We start from the raw sequence: 16,120 nt of genomic DNA, 5'->3' as shown, positions 1-16,120 counted from the left end.
TTACTAAGATAAACTCAAAACTATGACTATCAGCTTGAATGGGGGGATTGTAAGGGCGAGACCGGTCCTTGTCACCCAAGGTCGCTAAGAACATGGAGAGAGAAACCCAGGAGCAGGTGACTCATCTGACATGTGACAGGATGTGAAATGCCTGCACAGAGCATTGAACAGATTTGACAAGCAGCTTTGCTGTCTGCGGAACCCATCCTCAGAATGGCCCATTCAGCACTTAACCCAAAAGTGAAGGATACGCTTTCTGAGTTTCTGTCCACAAAGGGTTTTGTTCCAAAAAGAATCTAGAGGTTTCTAAGGATCAGACATCAAATGTACATGAACAATGGTTTTTAAACAAGCCCATGTGATTTAGGGCAGTACTTCTGCTCATCTCTTCCCTGGGATTCTGCCAAGACTTTTCTAGAACAGTATCAGTGTTCTTTTTAGAAACTTCTTACTGAAAAGTGATTTGGGAATTGATTGAAAGGTAGGAAAAAAAAAAAACTATGAAGAAGAGTTTAGGAGAAGAAATACCAGTTCAATAAGATCTGCAAAAATAGGAAAAGTCATTCACATGATCATTGTCACCCCCCTGTGTTTGGCTTTCAGAAAAGATAGTTAGAGATGCTATTATACCTGAAGTTCGGGTGAATGGTAAAAAAAAAAAAAAAAAAAAAAATCCTAAAAGTAACTGAACACCAGGAATATTATTCAGTGTTTTGTTTTGGTTTTCACTTGAATAGACAGCCATGTGGTCATAGCATTCCAGGAGATGCGCTAGGGCCTGATTTTCACACTGGGCTCCGCGGAACCCTCGCGTTCCTCAGAACCCCTGTGAGCCAAGGTGCAGGTGGAGGTGGGCAGGGGTGCCCTTCAGTCCTGTTTCTACCAGAGCATTTAACTCTCTCAAAGAATGTTCTTCAATGTAATTTTGTATTTGAAGGCTAAATACAAATCGAACGCTGAAAGAAAATCTCTGGAGATCAATGGACTGTGGAATTCCTAGTACCTTTTGCTAGACGTAGGGTCCTATGATAGGGGGTGATATTTTGGGGAAATATCGAGCACAAAACATGTGGCTTTGGCGAAGAGCTATCTGTTCCTGTGGGCAGGTGCCCCGTGCAGTTCGTGATGTTCGAGTGAATAGCGTGTCCTCCTCTCCACAGGGCCCCTGCGTGGGGAACCAGCAGAGCCTGGCTCACAGCAGGCTGTGGGACGCGGTGGTCGGCTTCCTCCACGTATTTGCTAACATGCAGATGAAACTCTCTCAGGTACTGTGGCCTGGCCCCAGTGAGCTGTTGGTGTGAAATCCTAAGCCAGTCCCCACCTGGGTAGTCCCGTTGTGGGTGTGGCAGTTTGATGAAGTGGCTGAAAAAGCCAAGCAGATCAGGTCTCGTGTTTAAAGCCATGGGTTTAAATGGGAGACAGGAATGAATGCCCCCCAGACAGGTTTTTGCATGGATGCAGCTTCCTTGTGTCCCACCAACCTCCCCTTTTCATAACTGCCTCAACATTCGCTTTCCGTGGTGCTGATCCCTTCTGCTTCCTTGCCACTGCTTTGTCCACTATAACAATCTCCTGGCCCTGTCTGATCTGCCACAGGTCTGCATGTCTCTTTAATTCACTCAACCTTCTCTCTCACCTTTGCTCCCCCTCCCTCCCCATCTCTGCCTTTCCTTTCCACTCCCCATCTCTCTGGCAAGACGAATCGGACTCGCTCAGAGCATTTATTATGAACAAATAAATCTCATGGATGTAGTAGTTGATCATCTCTCTCCATGGCAACACATGAGGGAGAACTTCAGGATGTTTCAAGCTGATCAGAATAACATTTGCAGCATCAATTTAAATAATGTTTACCTAGTGTTCAAGGCTGTCACCTCTGCCTCCTCTCTTCTGGAATGTGCTGTTTAACCGTTCCACTTTTCCCCTTTTGACTCTGGCCTTACGGGAGGAGAGAATTTTTGGGAGGGCTGCTAATTCGGCTGTTATACGTCAGCCGACTGGCTGACTCCTGTGTCCGGAGCAGCACGGTGTAGGGGCTGCCGAAACAAGAGCCTGGTCCTGCCGCCTCCACACTGGAGACTTTCGGGAAGTCACTTCCCTCTTCTGGGTTTTTGCTTCATCATCTGTAAAATAGTGGGAGTTAGAATAGCCGATCTCGGAGGTCTCTTCCAGCTCTAATATTCTACACGTCTATTTTGTATAAAGCTGTGACACACACCAGAGGTGGGGTCATCCCTCTGGAATTCAAAGAGCTAGACAAATACCTGCCTTTACAGAGAGCATCTGTAAAAAAAAAAAAGTGTGGCCCAGATGCATTTTTTAATCTCACCCTCAGATTGCCACCTCAGATCTTCCAAGGATTGTTTTGCTTCTGCGACGTAGGGTGCAAAGCACAGTGCTACCTTGGCAATGCCCTGTCTGCTGAAATTAAGAACAAACAGACTAGTATCAAAACCATCCAGAGGAAAGCCTCAATGAGGTAACATTTTAAGGGATCAGTGGCACCCAGATCACCACCAACTAAGAATCAGGAGAACCTACATTGATCCAGAACCTAAATTAATCCACTAAAGAAAAGGAGAACCCACCGAGTGATTTTAACCTCGATACCTTAATTGGATTGCAGTAGTATCCCCCAAAGGCTCAGCTGTATGTCTCCAGTATAAAGAGCAACAACCTACACTACGAGAGATACCTAACAGCTCTTTGGGGGATTGGGTTGTTCAGTAGTTTTGGACAACAGGAGGTATAGCTGCCACATTGTGCTAATGAAAAGAAAACTATAAAAGAATGCTATTGGCCGAGCCCTGCTACAGCGAGCTGCCCGATGCTACAAACCGTGGATGGTAAGACGTCCGCGTCCACGGTGAGAAGGGAGCTCGTTCCCACGCCCGGCGCAGACTTCACCTAACGTGTCCAGAGCAGGCTCTTCTTGCTCACTGCCCTGTCCTTTGCCGAGGGAGCGGATAGCTCAGGGGTTATCTCCTGTTTCTGTTCTAGGATTCCAGTCAGATCGAGCTGCTGAAGGAACTCTTGGATCTCCTTCAGGACATGGTGGTGATGCTTCTGTCCCTCCTGGAAGGTTGGGCTGTTTGGTATAACTAGGCATTCACACAACTGTAATTGGCCCGAGCACTAACCATACTAATCACGCAGATTAGCCTCCTGGCAGGTTGTTCGTGCCATGTGACATTGGTTAGAACACCAAATTTTCAGCAACAAAAAAAATGAGTGAGGGGCACGTGGTCTGACGGACAAAGCCTGAAGCCATGTCGTTTTACGTCAGTAGGAACGCCAGAATGAACTGGGGAAAACCTCTAAGCTTTGCTCTTCCCTGTCCTCTCCTCTCCCCATTGCTTCTCAATACATCTGGCTGCCAGTGTGTATGCCAGCCATCTAGTTGGTCACCCTCCTAGGTCTAAGGGGATAAGGGGGGGCACCACTTATTCCTATGTGTCCCCAATAATCTAATGACAAAACCAATTCCCAGGCCCCAGACCAAAGGCACTGGTAGAGCCATCTCCTCCTCTGCGTCTACCCGCCTTGGCTCCTGGTGGTGTAGTCTTTATGGCTTGCTGCCCATTTCCAAATCATCACAGTCAGAAAAGACCTGACCGATTTGGCACCTAAGTCTTCTAAAAATAGCTACCTGGCCAGTTAGTGACACAGTGGCTTGGATTTGTTGATATATGTGTATGTCTTTTTTTAACCTGCTTCACAGGGAATGTGGTAAATGGAACTATTGGCAAGCAGATGGTTGACACACTGGTAGAGTCATCTACCAATGTAGAAATGATCTTGAAATTCTTTGACATGTTCTTGAAACTTAAAGACTTAACCAGCTCGGACACCTTCAAAGAATATGACCCAGATGGCAAAGGGATCATCTCCAAAAAAGAATTCCAGAAGGCCATGGAGGGGCAAAAGCAGTACACACCGTCGGAGATTGACTTTCTCCTCTCCTGTGCGGAAGCTGATGAGAATGACATGTTTAACTACGTTGATTTTGTGGACCGGTTCCATGAGCCGGCCAAGGACATCGGGTTTAATGTGGCAGTGTTGCTGACAAACCTCTCGGAGCATATGCCCAATGACCCTCGCCTCAGGAGCCTGCTGGACCCCGCAGAGAGCGTGCTGAACTACTTCGAGCCGTACCTAGGACGCATCGAGATCATGGGCGGCGCCAAGAAGATCGAGCGCGTTTACTTTGAGATCAGTGAGTCCAGCCGCACTCAGTGGGAGAAGCCGCAGGTGAAGGAGTCCAAGAGACAGTTCATCTTCGATGTGGTCAATGAAGGCGGAGAGCAGGAAAAGATGGAACTGTTCGTGAACTTCTGTGAGGACACCATCTTCGAAATGCAGTTAGCGTCTCAGATCTCCGAACCCGACTCAGCTGACCGGCCAGAAGAGGAGGAGGAAGACGAGGAAGACCCTCCTTCCACGGTGGAAACTGAGGGCCAAGAGGAAGGGGAAAAGTCGTTTGAGTCCGCCTCTGCGTTTGCCGTGGCCTGTGCCTCGGCGAAGAGGAGCGTGGCCACCTTTCTAAAGAGGACAACCCTGAGGAACCTCCGGAGGCAGTACAGGAAGGTGAAGAAGATGACCGTGAAGGAGCTGGTCAAGGTGTTCTTCTCCTTCTTCTGGATGTTGTTCGTGGGGCTGTTCCAGTTGTGCTCCACCATTCTGTGGGGCATCTTCCAAATCCTCTGGAACACAGTGTTTGGAGGGGGCCTGGTAGAAGGGGCAAAGAACATCAGGGTGACCAAGATCCTGGGGGACATGCCTGACCCCACCCAGTTTGGTATCCATGATGATGCTATGGAGGCAGAGAGGGCAGAAGTGACCGAGCCGGGCGTCACCACTGAACTAGTACACTTCTTAAAGGGTGAGAGGGGAGATGCGGATATTATGTCAGATCTCTTTGGCTTCCACTCAAAGAAAGAAGGTGGCTTAAAGCATGGGCCCGAAGTGGGTTTGGGCGACCTCTCTGAGATTCTTGGCAAGGACGAGCCCCCTACGCTCGAGAGCACCGTACAGAAGAGGAAAGCACAGGTAAGCATGCTTTGTTTCCACACCCTTCTTTGTGCCCAGAAAAAGACCTGCTACTGTCTGTGGCCATCAGCACTGACACCGGTTCCCTGAGAGCCAAAAGTGTACTAGACCCCAGATTTCCTGTGATTTCCTTGGTCTCGTCAGCCCAGCTCTGCCGCGTCTGGGGAGGGTGAGACTGAAATGGTGTCGCAGTGTCTTAATTGTTGCGTGGTCCTCAGTTTACATGGTAGAGTTCAAACATGATGATCTGTGATGCTCCCCTTGCTTCCCACTTTTATTAGAAGGTTAGTTCTCATGGAGGACAGGTTCATTCGGGGAACCGAAAGCACAGAAAACCAGGTATAGCGTCGGAGGAGACTTTTCTTGGGAGACAGTAATTCTGCAGTGTTTCTGGGGGTCCAGATGATAGCATCCCAGTGAGTTTTATCATGATTGGGACATTTTCATTCTTATGATGCACCCACTATGAAATTTGGACTTTGAGTCAGTCAACTAGATTAAGAGAATAAGACAACAGTAATTCTGAGCCCCTTGGTCATGGATGTTGGCCCTTGGTCAGCCCTTGGTTATGGGGGTTTCCCTCTGTCACGGCATCTAACTCAGCATCACTCAAGCACTAAAGAGAGTATGGGGAGAAGTATGGAGAGATCAGAGCCCAAATTTAAAAACAATTTTTTTTTTTTTTAATTTATCTTCAGATAGAGCAGGAGGGAGAGAGGAGGGAAGAGAGAGAGAGAGAAACATCCATGTGAGAGAGACACATTGACTGGTCGCCACTCACATGACCCCAATCGGAGCCGGGGACAAACTGCAACCAAGGTACATGCCCCTAGCGGGAAACCGAACCCAGGACTCTCTGGTCTGCGGGCTGGTGCTCTAACTGCTGAGCCGAACTGGCCAGGGCCCAAAGACAATGTTTATTCATTTGTTACATTAATATTGAGTAACTAGTTAATATGTGCTTGTCACTGTTTTGAGCTCTGAGAATAAAGTGGTGAATGAGACATGCACTGTCCCTATAATAGTGAAAAAGAGAGGGACTGGCCAAGTCAGTGTACGCGTGAAGAACATTAGGCAGGAAGGATGCCAGGTGCTAAGGAGACGTATGGAGAGCTCTCTCACCTGGCCGGAGAGCACGCTCACCTGGCTCAGAGAGCACGCTCACCTGGCACGGAGAGCATGCTCACCTGGCCGGAGAGCACGCTCACCTGGCACGGAGAGCACGCTCACCTGGCACGGAGAGCACGCTCACCTGGCTCGGAGAGCACGCTCACCTGGCACGGAGAGCACGCTCACCTGGCACGGAGAGCACGCTCACCTGGCTCGGAGAGCACGCTCACCTGGCACGGAGAGCACGCTCACCTGGCACGGAGAGCACGCTCACCTGGCTCAGAGAGCACGCTCACCTGGCACGGAGAGCACGCTCACCTGGCACGGAGAGCACGCTCACCTGGCTGGAGAGCACGCTCACCTGGCACGGAGAGCACGCTCACCTGGCACGGAGAGCACGCTCACCTGGCACGGAGAGCACGCTCACCTGGCTCGGAGAGCACGCTCACCTGGCACGGAGAGCACGCTCACCTGGCACGGAGAGCACGCTCACCTGGCTCAGAGAGCACGCTCACCTGGCACGGAGAGCACGCTCACCTGGCACGGAGAGCACGCTCACCTGGCTGGAGAGCACGCTCACCTGGCTCGGAGAGCACGCTCACCTGGCACGGAGAGCACACTCACCTGGCTGGAGAGCACGCTCACCTGGCACGGAGAGCACACTCACCTGGCACGGAGAGCACGCTCACCTGGCCGGAGAGCACGCTCACCTGGCCGGAGAGCACGCTCACCTGGCTGGAGAGCACACTCACCTGGCACGGAGAGCACGCTCACCTGGCACGGAGAGCACACTCACCTGGCTGGAGAGCACGCTCACCTGGCTCGGAGAGCACGCTCACCTGGCACGGAGAGCACACTCACCTGGCTCGGAGAGCACGCTCACCTGGCACGGAGAGCACACTCACCTGGCTGGAGAGCACGCTCACCTGGCTCGGAGAGCACGCTCACCTGGCACGGAGAGCACACTCACCTGGCTGGAGAGCACGCTCACCTGGCACGGAGAGCACGCTCACCTGGCACGGAGAGCACACTCACCTGGCTGGAGAGCACGCTCACCTGGCTCGGAGAGCACGCTCACCTGGCACGGAGAGCACACTCACCTGGCTGGAGAGCACGCTCACCTGGCACGGAGAGCACGCTCACCTGGCCGGAGAGCACGCTCACCTGGCTGGAGAGCACGCTCACCTGGCAGGAGAGCACGCTCACCTGGCTCTCCGAGCCAGGGAGGAAGCGTCAGAGTCACAGGCATTCTTGCAGCGTCGATGCGTTTACTCCAGTTTCCCCCCTGCTGTAGGCCCAGGGCACACACAGGCTGATACACAGGAGGGTTCATCCAAGGCCTGCTGCATGCCAGGCTGTGTGGCGAGGATGTGAGAACTCAGTTAACAGGAAAGACAACCTTTTGGCTTTAATAGAGCTTAACTTCTAATGGAAGAAGACAACAAATAAGTAAGACGATTACCATGTGTGACACATGCTAAAATGAATGAACACAGATGTGTGTTACAGAGTGGATGTGGGCCCTGCTATAAACAGGATGGTCGAGAGGCTTCCGGAAAGGTGTCCAGCGCACCACGTCCTGCGGGATTCCAGGCATGTGTGAGGCAGTCCCACTCCGGGCAGGGGCGTGGCTGGGGCGAAGGGCCTGTGCCGGGAACCCTTTGGAATGTCCCAGGAAAGGGAATGAGGTCTGGGTGTGGGGGTGAAGGAAGTATTAGATCCAGAGGATGGAACCGAAGGCCGTGACCACGTGGGCCACGTAGACCTCGAGAAGGAGCTTGAATCTTCGAGGTGCAGTGGTCAGCTGTCAGAGGGACTGGGGGAGCGGGTGTTAAGAGGGTTGGAGACAAGGCAGGGATCCTGTGCGATGGAAGCAGGTTCTGGTTTGGACCATCTCTCCCAGGGGCCGACACGGCCCGTGCGTGGCTCCTCACGGGAGCCCGCCCACGGGGGAGAACGTGGCTGACTGTTGTTTCTGTCTAGGCGGCAGAGAGGAAAAGAGCGCAGGAGTCGGAAGGAAAAGTCGAACCTGAGAAGGCAGAGTAAGTTCCTGGCAGCTCCGAGCGCTCAGCCTCCTGCCATAGCTGGTCCTTGACAGCATCGCATGGTAAACGGGAAACCTGACCTCCAGGAACACGAGAAGTAGATCTTTTGCAAGCTCTGGAGACCTTTCTTCTCGCCCCAGCTGTGCAATAAACACATGTTATTAATCTTGTTAACTGCATAATCTCACTAGTAGATCAGAATTTCACCATCTGGCCAAATGCAAATGATCCAACACCCACATCTCGTAACTTTATGTGAAGTTGACGACGATGATGATGATATCTAATATATTCAGTTCTGGGTACATGCCAGGCCCTGTGCTAAGGTCTTTTACACACTTAATTCCTGCCACCCACTTGGAGAATAGGTACTATTGCTCATTCAAATGACGTTCTAAAACAAAGAAAAAAGAATAAAGGACTCTTCTGAAGGAAAAAGTTGTTAAGACAAATTTCAGAAGAAGACTACAAACTTATTTATAACTATTGCACACCTGTGGCCATGGCTCATCCAAGTGGACCAGCTCATGAAGTCCACTGTGGGTGATAAAGACCTGAGCTTCCCACCCGTAAAAAAAGAATTGAAGGTTTTAATTCAGGCTCCCTGTCTGGGCCAGGCCTCCCTCTGTCCTCCGTGCTGAGTGGGTTCTTGCTCCTGCAGCGTGGAAGATGGGGAGAAGGAGGAGACAGCCGGAGAAGAGCAAGCCAAGGCCCTGTGGGCAGAAGCGACAAAAAAGAGGAAGCGGCGGCGTGGCCAGAAAGTCGAGCGGCCTGAGGCGTTCACGGCCAATTTCTTTAAAGGGCTGGAAATCTATCAGACCAAGTTACTGGTAAGCGCCCCAGCCCGTGAGAACTGGCCACTGATTTTATTTCACGACGTGGTTGACACGCGTCCTCGCTTCTCATTCCCCTTTCCCTCCTCACTTACCCGCCCGGTCCTTTCCCGTCGAGGGGAAAGAGGAGGAGGACAACCTGGCAGACGCCCAGTGCTCCAGCTCCTCTGCCCAGTGGGGGCCCCCCCGACCTGTGCTCCCTCGGAGGGAGTGGGAACGCCTCTTTCGAGCTGGTCCTGTATCTGTCATGTGGGGACTTCGCTGCTCCCAGGCCGAAGTTCACAAGTAGTTGGCTCATTTGGGTGCAGAAAGAATATCCCTATGTCAGGTTAGGTTCTCACACTAGTCCTCAACAGCTGTCATTCCACATGCATTCAGCCTGGTCTATGATATTCTTTCGGGGACAGATTGCCTCCGAGGTACAGCTGCTGATGGCCGGACACCTTCCCAGCACCATGGTGACAGCCCCCTCCACAGAGAGATTTCCCCATGCAGCTGCCCTTCTCGTCCTCAAGTGCTGATTTTCCCCGCAAGAGGGCAGTCAGGATGGGAATGGTGCCCCCTGAGGGCAGAGGCAGGGGCTCTGGGGCTGTGACCTACCAAGGGACCGGGTCCTGAGGCCAGAGTCTGGCTGCAGCAGGGTGGGAGCTGCAGAGAGGTCTTTTGTGAGCTTAGATCACTCAGTGTCCAAACAGACCACCTTCTGCGTGAAGTGCTCAGTACACACACATGCACACATACATGTACATGCATACACACAGATGTGCACACATGTGCATTGAAATAGCATTTGAATCTGCTGGTGGCATGTTTGGCATCTGGTGCCCCGAAGGATAAGCTGGAGCAGGGTTTCTTTGAGCATCCTTCTAAGCAATTATTTTTAAGTCGCCATTTCTGGTTTCTCTCCTAAATAAGTTCTAAGAAGGCCAGACTCATCCTAGAAGACTGGTTACCAAAGAGTAGAACTCGTGTCAAATTCTCACCAGTCGAGACCTTCTGTGTGAGAGACGGACGTTCTCTTTCCCTCGCGAAGCTCTCTTCCTCCTGCCTGTCCTCTCTTTGCAGCACTACCTGGCCAGGAATTTCTACAACCTGAGGTTCCTCGCTCTGTTTGTTGCCTTTGCTATCAACTTCATCCTGCTCTTTTACAAGGTGACCCTTCATTCAAAGGTTATTTGCTAACTCTATGTTATTTCAAAAAATAATAGACATCAGAGCTAAGATTCTAACAGCTAAAGAAACGTCTAAGGTGTTGGCTTCTGAAACGGGCACTCGCTTTAGCAATGGGAAGAATGGAGGGACTGTCGACAAGGACACTGTTTCAGTAGTTCAGGGCGGTTCTATTCATTACTTAGCAAATCCTTCAAGTATTCAATGGGCGTCTAGTATGTCCTTGACCCTCTGTTAGGAACTGGGAGGAATTTTGAAATGAGAATACAGTTCTTTCCTTGAACAAGGCAACAGAAAACCATTATTGTTGGCCCATATGTTAGAATCTTTTTTTTTTAAGGAAAAAAAAGGAAATTTTAAAGGAAATATCCTGTTTATTAAAGGAAGAATAAACAGGAGTTGGTTTCTGGATATGGGAAAAGAGAGACTCACCAAGAGAAACGTAGATTTCAAACATTGGTCAGTGGGTCTGGTACACTGTAGGCACATAATAAATGTTATTGGGGTGAACTGATGAAGGATAGGTCCTGGGTTCTTGACGTTGTCTTCGATGGGCTATTCCATCGTGCCTCTCTGCCTTCCTGTTTACAACGACCAACCTAATTTTGATGAAACTTGCCTTTACCCACATGAACCTTCCACCCCATGAACCAATGGCTTTCTGTCTCGTGTAGAAGAAAAGTGGAACTTTACAGAGGGGTGTGGCAAACGTGGTTTTAGACATACTGAGGTGACGGCGGGCAGCAGCCGGTGGAGCCGGCCAGCAGGCAGCTGGAGTTGCAGGAAGAAAGGCCCCGAGATGTAGATTTGGGAGCCGTCTGTTTAGGAATGGCTGTGGACACCACGGATGTCGATGGCGTCTGAGAAAGAAGGAAAACGCTGTGTGCGCGCCCCGCCCCCCTCCCGGGCCACAGCACTCCAGAGACTACTTCCTGAGGCACGGGATGATAGCGTATATTGTAAAACTTCCCTCATTTTAAAATATGCTTGCTTTTTCTCCAAAGAAATGTTTTACCTCTTTAAAGTGTTGTTTGCAATTATTAGAGATACTGGGGATTCCTAGGAATAAGTTACCCCAAACCTCGCACTCAGCAAGTCACTATTACGGGCACAGCTACATAAAGTACTAGCCGGTGGGACGTCGGTGGCGGAGGCTCTGCCTGACGTTTCTGAGAGCGTGTGTCTTGGGCCAGGTCACCGAGGAGCCTTCAGAAGAGGAGACAGAGGACGTGGCGAACCTGTGGCATTCCTTTCATGAGGAGGAGGAGGAGGAGGCGATGGTGTTCTTCGTCCTGCAGGAGAGCACCGGGTACATGGCCCCAACGTTGCGGGCCCTGGCCATCATCCACACCGTCATCTCCTTAGTCTGTGTGGTGGGCTACTACTGCCTGAAGGTGAGTTGCTGTCCGCTCTGATCTGATCTGACTCCTTGGGGAGGAGGCTTCTCTCTGAACCTAGCCAGCTCTTTGTTCTCCAAGCCTTTGCCAATAGACTGAGGCTTGTGGGATAGCAGCCTGTGTGTCACCTGGGAGCTGGTTACACCAGTGCAATCTTGAGCCCCGCCCCCGGACTTTTGTTTTTGTTAATCCTCCTCCAAGGATCATTTTTTAAATTGATTTTTTAGAGAGAGTGAAAGGGAGGAACAGAGAGAAATCAATGTGAGAAAGACACACCAATTATCTGTCTGATTAGGGCTGGGGATTGAACCTGCAACCCAGGTACATGCCCTTGATGGGGAATCAAACTCATGACCTTTTGGTCCACAGGCCAACGCTGTAACCACACTGGCCACGGCTTGCCCCGGACCTTTTAAATCAGAATCTATAATTTAACCTGACCCCCAGGAGGTCTGTATCCACACTCCAGTTTGAGAAGCCTTGCTCTGTGAGACCCATTTCAGGCACCACTTGCTGAATTTCATAAAATTAGAATCATCAGGGGAAGTCACACATGGACCTTATAATGAGTTTCTTCTGATCTTTGAATTTATGTTGGAGTTTTTATAAAAATGCTTCTCACCTTTTAAAAAGTATTGGGTTTTGCCTGGCCAGTGTGGCTCAGTGGTTGAGCGTCGACCCATGCACCAAGAGGTCGCCGGTTCAATTCCCGGTCAGGGCACGTGCCCAGGTTGTGGGCCGGATTCCCAGTGGGGGGCATGCAGGAGGCGGCCAATAGATGTTCTCTCTCATCGATGTTTCTATCTCTCTCCCCCTCTACCTTTCTTTCTCTCTGAAATAATCAATAAAGAAAAAAAAATTTTTTTTAATTATTGGGTTTTAATTCTTTGAGATATCAGAAGAAAACTTACCGATGGGTTACAGTTTTAGTTAGTTTACTGCTGCATAACAAATCACCCCAAAACTTGGTGGCTTAAAATGACAGCGCGTATCTCTGACTGTGGACCGGCCGGGCACCCTCGAGCTGCTCCTCGGCTCCACGTGCAGGCGGCTGCGTCAGCAGTCCCCTGGGAGTCCGTCCGCGCCAGATGTCCGTGAGGGCACACGCTCACACCTGGCACCGTGCAGAGGGAACGGCTGGCCGGCCGGGCTCAGCTGGGGCAGCTGGGCCTCTCCCTGCAGACAGGGCACTGCCTTTTCCACGTGGCCTCTCCGCATTCTCTCTCTAGCCACATAGCTGGACTTCTTGCATAGGGAGCCTTGGACTTTCCAAAAGAGCACAAAAGTGAAAGCTGTCCGCCCTTCTTAAGGCCTGGGCCCAGAACTGCCAGGGTCATTTCTAGCGCACTCTGTTGTGAGAGCAGGTCCCGCCCCCCCCCCCCCCCCCCGCTTCCCTGTGGCACAGGGGGAGGGCTACACAGGGCACGAATACGAGGGGACCTGGTTTGCCAGGGCCGTCTTCAGACCTACTCCAGTGCCATCAGTCTTCATCGTCCTGTTTCCGGTGTTCTAAGTCCAGTTCTTTCTCTACTATAGCACACTTCTTTTCTCCGTCCAATTTCTTCTAACTTCTCTTTACTAGGAAGTCTCCTTGGCTCTTTATCGAGCCAGGACCTATGTCCCTATCCTTGTGGCCCTCGCTTTCCCTGTGAACTGTGGTATCACATGAGTTCAGGTACCCTGCTGGAGAGACCACGCCCCCTACACCACACCGCGGACCCCACTGCAACAGTAAAAACGGATTCTGTAGCTGGGATGCCTGGGTTGAACTCACAGCTCTGCCCCTTCCTCTGTTCCCTCCTCTCTGAAAATGCATATTATAATAATCCTCCAACCCCTAAAGGTTGCCGGGAGGAGTAAATGAATTGACATGTGTAAACGTACTCAGGACATCAGACATGGTGACACTGGAGTGTTAGCCACTGTTCTCTGGGTCACCATCCTAGAGCTCATGTCGGACAGGTATGCACACCGCCGACCTAGAGGAAACAAAAGAGAAACACACTCTAGGGAATGAAAACACGCATGTCCTACTTGCAAAGCTCTACAAACTCCTAGAAGGTTGAAGGGGGATGCTTTGAATCCCAGAGATCAGCACGGCTCTAAAACTTGGTATTATTATTACTATTCAGAGTCATTTCAAAATACAGCAGAAATTAGTCAGCGTAGCTGTTCCTTTGTTCCCCCTCCCACATCCTGCATTAGCTGACAGCAATCATTGGTTCCTCTGTGCGCCTATTATTAGCCTTTGCCATCATCCTATCGTGAGGCTTTGATACCCTCGGTGCTGGTCCTTTGTTTTAAAGAAAAAAGAGCAAGAGGTAACTCTTTACAAATCATGATCTAAATGTTGTCTTTTTATCTGGGAGATAAAGGGGCGGTGTGAGGCATATGGTTGTCATTAGCTTTGAGAGAGAGAGATTGGCAGAAACGGGAGACCAAGGTCTCAAGGATGTTGCTAAGTAACCAGTGGCCTCCCAGCCGAGTGAGAAACCCGGTCCTGTCTGAGTTACACTTTTCTGGCTAGAGGTGCTCTGGCTGCCTCTGGAATTTCAATCGTATCCTCTGACCTCACCAACTGGCCCATGTTTGAAGTGTCTGAGTGTGATAGTTGGGGCAGGTGGATCATTTCCCCATCCTTCTTGTGGTAGGTTTTTTTATTTTTCTTTATTGATTTTAAAGAGGACAGGAGAGGGGGAGAGAGAGAGAGAATCATTGATGAGAGAGAACATCGATTGGCTGCCTCCGGCATGCCCCCCACAGAGGATCAGGCCCACAACCTGGGCATGTGCCCTGAGCAGGAATCGAACCAGCGACCTCTTGGTGCATGGGTTGACGCTCAACCACTGAGCCACACCGGCCAGGCTGTGTGGTAGATTTTATAGCCAGGCCACCATCTCAAGCCTAAAATCAGACTTAGAACTGTAAGAGGACAGGGAGTGATTGTTGAGAACAAATAAGCGCGCTACTCGCCGGCAGGGCCTCTTCTGGGAAAGATCGATGCAGAAAAGCTCAGTGCAGGCCGTGGGCAGAGCCCGGTGAGTCCTGGCATTCTATCAACCATGTTTCTGTAACCACACCTCAAAGTCATGAGATGAATGTGGCCCTGCTCACTGGAGAGGGTTGGGACATCTCACAGTATTCCTGTTGCTGACCGGTCAGTTCTAGAACAGTCGGTCATCCTTAGTTCAGCACCAGCGTAGGAGTCTGAGACCACCGAACCCGCCGGGCTCAGAGACTCCGCCTACGTGTGGCCTGCTCACCAGGATGGCTCACCGTCCAGTGGGCATTGATATCAGCTGTTGAACCCAAACCTTAAAGGGTGGCCCGAGTCAGATCAGCTTTTGGAAAGGAAGGTGTATTAGCCCGAGGAGTGGTAAGAGATTTGACTGGGGACGCAGAGAGGCGCCCTGAGAATCCGCTGAAAGGGATTACTGGCCTGAAGGCAGGCCTCTCGGCTGCACAGCTTGGGAGAGAGCACCTAATCCGAAAGCCTTCTCTGAGTAAGCGGTGTCTGCCCTCTCCCAGGTCCCTTTGGTGGTATTCAAAAGAGAGAAAGAAATTGCCAGGAAGCTGGAGTTTGATGGGCTGTATATCACAGAACAGCCGTCTGAAGATGACATCAAGGGGCAATGGGACCGCCTGGTAATCAACACGCCGTGAGTATCTCCCCGCCCCCAAGCCTCCACCCCTTAGTGCCCTCTTCAGTGACAGAGGGATGAGAACACCACCTCCTCCAGCCCGGGGACATTAGTGCCTGGCCCAGTGCCTGGCACAGGATAGACATCCCACCATGTGTCGTTCCATTTCCCTAACTGTTCAGACGGCGCCATCACTGGAACACTGGAACACTGTAACACTGTTACCAGCACAGGTAACACTCAAAGCCCTGTAATCTCAATTGTGAAAGTGGGAGTTGCAAGATTAACCCATGTTCTGGAAGAAAAGCAATGAAATAGTGCTAGAGTCCTGGCCGGTTTAGCTCAGCGGTTAGAGAGTCAGCCTGCAGACCAAAGGGTCGCAGGTTCGACTCAGGTCAGGGGCATGTGCCTGGGTTGCAGGTTTGATCCCTGGACCTCGTCTGGGTTGTGCAGGAGGCAACCAATCGATATGTCTCTCTCACATCAATCTCTTTCTCCCTCCCTTCTCCCACTCTCTCCAAATTCAACAGAAGAATATCCTCGGGTGAGGATTAACAAAAAGTAAAATAAAATAGGCACCTCTAGATACAACAACCCTGACCCCTAGTAAAGAAAGCTGCTCCTTATCCAAAGATGGTCAGCAAACTGAGAGAGGCATCTCCATAAAGACATGGCTGGGCTTTTTAAATCGTCTCTAGGAAGGGAAGGCTCTCTCCTGGGGAAGAAAAAGTGAGTGGGCAACTTGGAAGCCTGCCCTGCCTGTCTCTTCAAATAAGGAAGAGGGTCAAGCTGTTTCTGACCCTTTGTCATTACGGTAAGAAACTTCAGATGCTATTAAATAATTTAATTCTGTGGTGAGCTTTCTGAGATTATCA

General features: G+C 50.8%; 1 protein-coding gene across 1 annotated transcript in view; it reads left to right on the top strand.

Annotated features, from left to right (window-relative positions):
* RYR3 (ryanodine receptor 3) overlaps positions 1 to 16,120 on the top strand; it is a 372,120-nt gene that overhangs the window by 343,084 nt on the left and 12,916 nt on the right. The window contains exons 88-95 of the mRNA XM_036247201.1: positions 1,161 to 1,265; positions 3,001 to 3,082; positions 3,722 to 5,049; positions 8,143 to 8,201; positions 8,866 to 9,034; positions 10,103 to 10,189; positions 11,401 to 11,601; positions 15,133 to 15,263. Of these exons, the coding sequence (XP_036103094.1) occupies positions 1,161 to 1,265; positions 3,001 to 3,082; positions 3,722 to 5,049; positions 8,143 to 8,201; positions 8,866 to 9,034; positions 10,103 to 10,189; positions 11,401 to 11,601; positions 15,133 to 15,263 (2,162 nt within the window). The remainder of the gene's footprint in view (positions 1 to 1,160; positions 1,266 to 3,000; positions 3,083 to 3,721; positions 5,050 to 8,142; positions 8,202 to 8,865; positions 9,035 to 10,102; positions 10,190 to 11,400; positions 11,602 to 15,132; positions 15,264 to 16,120) is intronic.

Source organism: Molossus molossus, unplaced genomic scaffold, assembly GCF_014108415.1.
Source record: "Molossus molossus isolate mMolMol1 unplaced genomic scaffold, mMolMol1.p scaffold_m16_p_1, whole genome shotgun sequence".
Lineage (NCBI taxonomy): Eukaryota > Metazoa > Chordata > Mammalia > Chiroptera > Molossidae > Molossus > Molossus molossus.
Note: the sequence above shows the minus strand (reverse complement) of the source record. Positions and strands in the feature narration are given on the sequence as shown.